Here is a 9,563-nt window from a genome sequence, read left to right as displayed (position 1 = left end):
TGTGTCCTCAACTGGCCTTTTTTTGAACTAACGACAGTGTTTATGATCAGACGTCAACTTGCGGAGGAAATCCGCTCCAGCTGAAACGGAGCTTTTGCCAAGTTCTCCCACACTGTCCCATGCATCGAGGCAGTTGAATTTAAAGAAATCTATGACACGTTGTACAGTTTACAGATGTGTGGCCAATGTTGTAGTTTGCTGGGTCAGCGCCAATTTCACCTAATTGATGTACTGTGGGTCCTGCAGGCTACAATATAAGACAACAGGCACAGCGTTTAAAAAACGCCTTAAAAACTAAAAACCAAGACACCAATGGTGAAACATATGCTAAGAACAACCATCTTGCACTCCATGAAAAGTCATCTTTTGTCAGGAGTCTGTGTTTGAGGACAGTTTACGAAAAAAAGGACGACACCGTGTCGATAACCGTTTAGCTCAGTGCAGCCTGCTCGGGCCCAGTTCAACAGCACTGACTTACATTTCCATAGCAACTGAGGTATGTTCACTGTTGCTAAGTGTGAAGTGATTTTTCTTGACACTCAATGTGACAGAAAGCCCTGTTTCTGTGCTTTATGCTCCATCAATGTGACCATCACCATCTTAGAACTGAAAGCTACAGCCGTGTGGGGCTTACGACACGAGGCTCCCACTGTCTCCATTGTCTCCACTACTGCTCATGGAAATTCAGGTCAACCATTTCATCCAAACTAGTTGTGGAACTGGTAGACCTACATCCTTTCCAACGTCATGCTCTGAGTGGTATTTCTTCCAAAAGTCCTTTTTGCAATTGACATGACGCCGCCGGCCCTGTCCGAGCCGGTTAGCTGTGAGGGCGAGACCAGAGGGACATCTTAACAGTCTATGGAGACCACTGTGTGGGGATCAATATGACCAGGCCTGTCACTAATGCCTCGTCTGGAAAGCACCTGAAGTCACAAGGGGCTCTCTTACGTTTTGATCTGAATGTGTGCATAAAACACACATAAATAACAACTATGGAACACTCTTTTGGTGCCTTTTAGCTCTATTTTCTAACATATGCAGCGTTGGAGACCTGTTAAAAGGCAGAGCATCAATATTTTGTATAACATGCTTTCTGAGGACGTATTAGGCAAGTTGTAAAATATGAAAGTCTGATGTGAAATCTCTGATGAAACCAGTGGTGCAAATTTAGCAAAGTGGAAAAAAGAGCCATGTGTGTCTTTCTCCAAGTTAGAGGAATGGGCCCCTGGTGCCTTTTTATGTTCTGTGACTCACAAGCTTTGATGTTTCTTACTTTGCTGCCCATAAGCTAAATTATCATCAATTACACAAACCAATTCAGAACTCTTTCATACGCAGGTCTAATTCTTTGTAAGGTTTCATGTCATCATCACCTGCTTCTGTCACAAGCTCTACATTTAGAACCCCTTTAATTGTCCATTCACAGCATATACAAAGCTTACAGTACATCAAAGTCAGAAATGATGATATATACATGTCTCCACAAGAACGGGAAGAGGACGGGCGGGGGGGAGGGGGTAAAATCCATGTATCCACACTGGTATCCAGTCACTGAAGCAGTGAAATACTCACGTTAGTTGACAAGCTCACACGTAGCCGCGAGCACATTCATACAACAGATAGGGAACAGAAACAGACAATCCCCTCTGAAGCAGATAAGGCTACACGTCGAGCCAGGGGCTGGTCCACCGCTGTTCGGCTTTTGGGGTGTCAGTGTGTCTGTGGTTGTGTGTGCATTTGACTGTGTTTTTGTTTGTTTGACTGTGCATGTGTGTATTTGCCTGGGCAGGGGGAGCGGATGAACGAGGGGACATTGCTGTGAATCATGGGAGTTTGTCGGAGTCCTTCAGTGCCCACTCTGTCTTCTCCCACCCCTTCCTGACTGACGGTTTCAGTTCTCTGGAGAGGCTGGGGTGAAGAGGTACGAAGAGTGATACTCGGCTCCCCTCCTCCTCTTCTCCCCTTGTCCTCCTTGTTCCGAGACAAAATACGCACATACGCTGATGATATCAGTCTATTTGTTGTAGAAAAAAAGAACCATACATGTCTCCTCTGCAAAAAGCGAGGTGGGGGAGTGAAGGAAGATCACAGGCCAGAGACCATTACCCGGTAGGAGGGGGGCATGTGTCTGTGCCGTGGGCTGGAACCAGGACTGCCGTTGGGGCTGGTACAGCTGGCATCAACCCCTCCTATGGAAGGTAGGTAGGCATGGTGCAGGATGGGAAGCTGCAAGGACAGTCGGCGCTGTATGCTGCAGATAGAAAAGAAAAGTTAAAATGGAAGAGACAGAGAGTAATTAAGTACATTTATTCAATTGAAATAACATTTTTTTTTACAATTAAAAGTCATATCTCTTTAATAACGTAATTGTTTTTCACAAATATACTACATGTATTATAAAATCCACGGTCCGACACTGCTGGAAACTTAAAATAAAATAAAAGTTGTTAGTCTAAAATCACAAAACCTGATGGATTAGTACAGAATTTTTTTAAATGTAAAAGTACAATTTATTCTAATATGAATGTATTTAATTGGGAAACTGGACTAGATTTTACGTTTACGTATGTTATTTACATATATTATTATTAACTATAAATGACATAATCCTAGCTCAGTTTCTCCCAAAGACTGGGTCAGGACCCACAATGAGTCTCAAGAGGTTTTATTTATAGGGTCGTCAAATAAATGTAAAAGTGCTTTATCTAACATTTGAATCCGCACTACACCTTTGAGCCACATTTAATATGGTTTTGATAATTATAGCCAAGTTTTACCATTGAATCTTATATGAAAGGCTTGCTTACATTGTTTGTCTTATTCATGAAGTATTTTGGGGATATGTTTTCAATAACACATTTGTAAAATCAAGTGGTGAGTTATCAAACGTACATTTCTTCAAAATAGCTGGATCACCTATTCAGGTTAATACGAGGCGATGTGGAAAAGGCAGTAAAAATGCTCAGGAACCATCATTCACAGTAACATATAAAAGATAGATCACAACAGCAGAGCACAGTTCATAGAGACCACAGCACGTTTTTCAATCGTTCTTGCTGTATTACTTAGCACCTCAGTTCCTTCTCCACTTCTCCTTACTAAACCCTGAATCCGCCGTGCCTCTCGGCTTCTGGGATCATCCGACAAAAAGAACATTTCATGCTTCCGCCTGCTGTGACAGTTCTCACCTAGCGCCACTGCCAGCCGCTTGCAAGAAAATTATGTAACCAAATGGTAGTTATGTAAAAAAAAAAATGAAGAGGGGGTAATGAAATCCAAGCTTTATCAGTGTGGACCGAGAGAAAAGTTTTAATAAGGTAAACTTTGTAATATTAATGGACCGAGTCAGTTGACCTTTCCTATTTGTGATGGAAACACCGTTCCCATGAAGGACATGTTTACATCTTTTGATGTCTAATATGACACAGAGAGTTCATTTGACAACATGCACCCAGGTAGCACTTTTGGTAGCATTAGCCATTTCACAAAGCCTTAACATTTTTCCTCCCCTATCTCTACTCTTACCATGCCTCTTTTCTAACTTCTTTATATTTGTCTCTCTCGCTACCTCTTTGTCTCTCTTCCCTCCATGTGATCAAACATTTATGCGGCACGGGAATAGCTCCAAGTGTTCCTTTACTTCTCCTCCCTGTCTATTTTCAGAGCTGCTTCCAATGCGAACTGTAAATCACTGGTTACATAAGCCTCTGTGAGTCTCTACCTCTCTTTCTCTCTCTCGTTCTCTCTCCTCAGTCTCATCTTCATCTGAGTCTTTCTTTCCCATCAAAACATCTTTCTGTCTTAATCCATCTTCTCTTTGTACCTGCCTTCTCTACAGTATTTTATCCCATCCTTGTCTGCTGTCTCTCCCATCTCCATCCATCAGTCCCTCTATCGTACACATCCGTCTCCTGGGTCGAGTTAAACACGTGTAGGAGGGAAAACTCTCAATGAAGCATGATGAACCCCCACACACACACGTTGATAAAGTCAACAGCTTTGCAGATTTAAAATGGAGATCGGCATTTGTCACAGGGGTCTAAGACCATCTTCTCTCACGAGTTGGACCAACAAATCAATCAACTGCATGTCAACACATACTGTACAAGCACACACGTGTGTGTTTTTGTATGTGTTTGAATGTGAGTATATATATGCTGCAGTAAGTCCAGCATGGTGGAACAATACACACACATGCTATGAGTATACACTTCAACATGTATGTGGATGTGTGTGGAGGAGAAAGGTACAGGGCAGTCCAGGCTTTCGCAGGGCTCTGTTGCCAAAGCAACCGCCTGAGACCTACCGGTGGTTGAGATACGTGTAGTCTGATGAAAAAGCCGAAAATACAGTGGGGAAGGGAGTAGGACATGGGGGTAGAGGTGCTGAAGAAATAGAAACGCTCACTGTTCGGGCGAGTTTATATCCTCGAGGGGACCTCTGTTTATTCTGGAAGGATCCATGGAGCCCCACTGCGCCTGAGGCTTCTGCTCCAGGTGATTCTTCAGTATCGACTTCTCTCCATCTGCATTAAAAACACATGTAGGCATTGTAAAAAATATGATGGGCCGAGTCAAATGGGCTGTCATACCTAACTGTGGGCCTGGGTACATGGCATGTTAGGGTTGACAGGGTTGTTATCAATACGTAGTTTATTCACACCACACAGGTCAAATCAATCTGGCAGCAATGTTGTAGTCGAGACCACCTTAACAAAGATTAAGTCTTGACCAGGACCAGAGTGGATAAGACCATTCCTTTGAGCGGTGGAGACCAGGTCAACACCAGACCAGACCCCCGCACTTCAACATGCAAACCATATAGACACCTTCATCCACTATCCCATAGAAAACTAATGGATATTCTTCTTAATTCACCTCTTAATTATCAAATGTGTGGTTAGGATAGGAAATGTCTTGACAAAATAATCACAATGCCAAAGATTACTTTTGTATGTCGAATTTTCATTTGTTTTCTATGAGGAGTCACAGTAATCATAAAAATAAATACATATGATAATCCAATTTAGTGACATTCCTGCAGTTATGGTCTCGACTGGTCTTGCAATAAAGTAAAGAGTCCTCTTTGTTTGAGACGGGGTGAAGACCGGGAAAAAATAAAAGTACCACAACATCGCCAAGAGACAATGGTTGCAAAAAAATGAAAACTATTAATAAGCAAGAATGAGAAAACCCATTGGCAGGTCATAATAGTGACCTGCCAATATGTCTGTCCACTGACTAGTCTGCTGTCCATCACATCACATATGCAGGGTGATTTTAAAGCCCAGGAAAAAACTAAAACTTACTCCGGTTTTTAAAAAAAATAGAAATAGGTGCAAAGAGAAAGAAAGCATCAAAGTACGATAGAAAAGAAAGAACTCCTATCCAGAGCAGAAGACAATGGAAGAGGCTTCCCAACATTGATTTCTGCATTTTCCGCTCCAGATGTTGTGGGGACAGATGAGGTTGAAACACAATAAAAAGTGTAGTAAACAGCCTTATACACTTCTTTAAAACGGTACCTGGAGAGTACTGAGATGATCTGTCCCAGCACTTGCTGACCTGATTCACTGATCACTTTGAGCTCACTGAACCATTTTGAAGCCGACAAGTCCTCTAACGTTGAAAGAAAAACCGTGTAGCTCTCAGAGCTGCGTTAAAAGCACAGACACCAATATGTATGCACTTCGTTATGGATTCAGAATAGGTGTTCATGTCAAAAAGAAAGTATTCTGTCGTTAATTTTGTGTTTTCAAATGTCAATGCACCAAAGCCCTATGCTGCTGCTTAGTTTACCAGTGTCTTGGGTTGACTTTGACTTGTTGTTCTGCAGTAAATGGTTTCAACTGTAAAGCCGCATAAAAAGTTCAAAATGTAAATAAATTACTGATGTGTAGCAGCAGGAAGATGATGAACATGATGGCGTTTTATCAACAACAATGACCTCTAGCTTTTCAGTCAAAAATGTCATTCTCAGCAGTTAATCTGTCAGAAAACAACAACTTAACTGTCAACCACCATCATGAAGAGAGAGAGAGAGAGAGAGAGAGAGAGAGAGAGAGAGAGAGAGAGAGAGAGAGAGAGTAATAGCTTCTCTCTGATGTCCTGGCCACATGGAGCGACAGCGAGGGTAATCTCTGTTGACATGATGTTCTACACTCATAACAGCCACTCCTTCACGGACCTCAATACATTTAGACTAGCTCTCTTATAAATACTGATGACTGCAGTTTGAAGCAGGTGATTATGATGATGATGATGATGAAGATCATGAAGATGATGACGATGACAACTGTCAAGTACAAGCAGATTGAGGCCGGTCAAAGATTATATGTTAGTGATCTTTGACGGAGGCTTAATAACCTGTGATTTAATTTCCATAATGTCAGATTGATGTTTATGAGCAGCATCTAATGTGCTGTCTCTCTTCGTCGCATCTCTCTTTTTCCTCCTCTCCTCACAAGATCATTATCGTAAACATTTTAACAATGCATTTTTCAATTGCAATAGAAAGGTCAGTCGATCGCTAAATATGTTATTCTTGCTTTGAGAGAGTTATGGCTCCAGTTCATTTGAATTCATCTGTCAGTTTAAAAAAATACTTGATGACAGGAGCAGGATTAAGCCTATATGAATTTATAAGACAACCCTTTCTTTATGTCATTGTGTCTGATCCTTTGTCCCCAAGACCCAACACATGTTTGAAAATATGACTGTATTTAGTAATCGGACACATTTAGAGAATACAGGTTAGTTTCTTTCTATAAAAACAAAAAGTAAAAAAAGTGTCTCTGTTCTCTCTTGACAAACTAACCAGGACAGTGCATACACAGATTGAGTCTAAAAGAAATGTATCACTACGAGCACAAGCTATTTACATTTTAGTGAATAAAATTAAGCCTGATATCAGCCGCCAGCTGCTGGCTGCTTCTCTTTGTTTTTAAATATTCTTTTATTTTGCATTATGTTTTGATGCTTTAATGGTTTTATGTGAAGCACTTTGAATTGCCTTGTTGTTGAAATGTGCTATACAAATAAACATGCCTGGCCAGTACTTTAGAAAGATTATTTTTTATCAAATGGAAAATGTTAAAATTGTCTTTATTCAAATAATTCCAGCTAATTATTTTTCAGGTAATACGACACAATCTTCTTCTTTTTTCTTTCTTTTCCCACATTTGAACCTTGATATATGACTAAAAAAACAAACCATCAAACTCATAACATTGGATGCAGTGTTCTGGTAAGGAGTAAATCAAAGACAATCCAAAGATCTCACAGATGGCAGCTCTTTTACTAATTATCTACTAATCAAAAATAGTGTTGGCGATGACTTCGAGCTCTCTGCGTTCTATAAAAAGACAACACTAAGCCGCTCCCATCCACACATTGTGCAACAACAGAGACATATTCATATTTTAGATCCTTTAAGGGAACCTAACGCGGCTAAAACAGGAGGGTGTGTCAGGCAGAGAAGAAGAAACAGAAGGAAAAAGAGAACAAGCGAAACACAAAGACGAGGTATTTGACACATTGTTTGGTGAATATACTAACTGCTATTGCGTAACTATAAACTTTCACAGATGAGGATCTTCTCAAACAATTTCAACACCGTCTGCTCCCAATCTGCAGAATGAGCGCAGCTGTTTTACTCTTTTACCTTTCCGAACTCAGACAGATCCATTACTTGTGAGCAGCTTTGTGCCGCCGTGTGCATCAGACGTGCTGAAGCTGGCAGCAGTACATCACCATCACCATCACCTTGCGACTGGTAAAATGGTGCCTAATGCAAAGCAATGTTGCCGGGGTGTAAAGATTCACTGATTCAATTTGAGGATCCCGGCTTCATAATGTCTGAGAAACGGCTGCATCAGTTCAAACAGCCGGCATCGAGCAGACATTGGGAGGGGAAATGACACACGCTCTGGAAAAGAGGGAGACGACATGTATCTTTACATTTTAGCACCTGATGTGTTAGTCCTTGTTTCACTATGTCTCACCCAATGATGGTTCACCTTGACTGACCCCTCCTCCCGTCTTTAATCTTCTCTTTATTGTTTTCTCAGATACATTGTTCCACACAGAAAACAACATCCCACACATCAAATGGGTGCAAAATCAAGTGTGAACTCACATAATGGGTTTAATAATAGAATGTGGGAGAGTAGTGCGACTACGGTGTGTGTGAAACTTGCTAAGCAGCAGTGGAGTATCCAGGTACTCTTAACTAATCTTATGACTCATCCCCAGAAACGTCACAGACTTGCTGTCAGACAGAGCGCTCATGTGTCCCTTCTTCACCTGCACCTGACAGGAGCTCCAGCAAAGGAGAAAAAAAAATCACAATATTCCTTCAAGCTGCTGCTTTGAAAGCAGCATTCAAATCTTTTTACGAAAGCCACTGAATATGCAAACGTAACTGCAGAAATAAAGTGAAAGAGAAGAATAATCTTACCACCTCATTACAGCTATACACATTATTTTATATTAAATTGTATCAGACAGAATCACACTGCATTGAGGTGAGACAGGACTGCTTTGCATCATACTGAGCTGTTCATTTTTAGTTGTATCTTGATCTATACATAGTGCTGCAGTCTAGTTTCAGTCACCTGAAGCAACATTAAACAACCCAGCTGAGCAACAGTCAATTCGTGAGGAAGCAATGTTTCACATGGGTTGTATTGATTCTTATGGAGAGCATCAACACATCAACATCAGCTGAGTAAGTCATGTGTTCGTTACTTCACGCCCACCAAACATCAACCCTGTTTCTCCAGATAGGTCTTTGTGAGATTGTATCTTTCTCTTCATGGCCTGGGCCCAGACCTTGATTCTGCCAGCTCCACCTTGTTCTCCACCTTGTTGACTGTTTCGTCTGGCACTAAGACATGCAACAGCTGTTTCTCGGTTGTTAAAGCAATCGATCCAATGAGAACCACAAGGGGACTAACTATTAAGGATGAACAGATCCGACTTCTTCAGTCCCCGTACTGATACGATTAATGGGATTTAGGGATCTGCCGATACAGAGAAAGATCTGATACCAGTGTTTGATTAATTCATTAGCTGTACGCCTCACTCTGTGGCTAGGACTAAGATCAATCTTTTATCTGTAAAGCAACATCAAGCTGGACTTAAACATCACTTTTCTAACTTTGGACAGCAAAATATAACTAAATACATTAAATGTACTGTATTGTTATTTTTTTTAATTCATAGTATCCAATACCTCAGTATTGGACTGATACATGATATCAATATTCGGTGCATTTTTCTATGAGGTGAAACGTTTTCCCTGTGTTTTGTAAGTGCTGAATACCTAAATAACGGTTGTCATCACACTGAAACCTAAACACACAAACCGTTTCTCACCTTTACCGTCTGTGAAGTTGCGTATGCTGAGGATGTTGTTGGCATCCGGGTAATGGTTCTGTTTGATGTAGGGAGTTTTCTCTGGGGTGTCCTGCAGCTGCATGGTCACTTCTTCCAGCTCTTTATCCAGCTTTTTAAATAGGGAAAACAAAAGAAAACATTAGTTTTCAACAAGATTAGGTA

The 9,563-nt window shown here is 41.1% G+C and overlaps 1 protein-coding gene across 3 annotated transcripts in view; it reads right to left on the bottom strand.

Moving 5' to 3' along the window:
- Positions 1 to 1,526: 1,526 nt before the first annotated feature.
- The window catches only part of gabbr2 (gamma-aminobutyric acid (GABA) B receptor, 2), a 150,770-nt gene continuing 142,733 nt past the window's right edge, over positions 1,527 to 9,563 (bottom strand). For 2 of the 3 annotated variants that reach the window (XM_068575079.1, XM_068575081.1), the window contains exons 17-19: positions 9,381 to 9,510; positions 4,411 to 4,528; positions 1,527 to 2,254 (exon numbers count right to left, since the gene is read on the bottom strand). In XM_068575079.1, the coding sequence (XP_068431180.1) occupies positions 2,089 to 2,254; positions 4,411 to 4,528; positions 9,381 to 9,510 (414 nt within the window). In that variant the 3' untranslated portion in view covers positions 1,527 to 2,088. The remainder of the gene's footprint in view (positions 2,255 to 4,410; positions 4,529 to 9,380; positions 9,511 to 9,563) is intronic. The other variant, XM_068575080.1, reaches the window with a different exon arrangement.

The sequence above is a fragment of the Clinocottus analis genome, unplaced genomic scaffold, assembly GCF_023055335.1.
Source record: "Clinocottus analis isolate CAN_PGR_092001 unplaced genomic scaffold, fCliAna1.0.p SCAF_14, whole genome shotgun sequence".
NCBI lineage: Eukaryota > Metazoa > Chordata > Actinopteri > Perciformes > Cottidae > Clinocottus > Clinocottus analis.
Note: the sequence above shows the minus strand (reverse complement) of the source record. Positions and strands in the feature narration are given on the sequence as shown.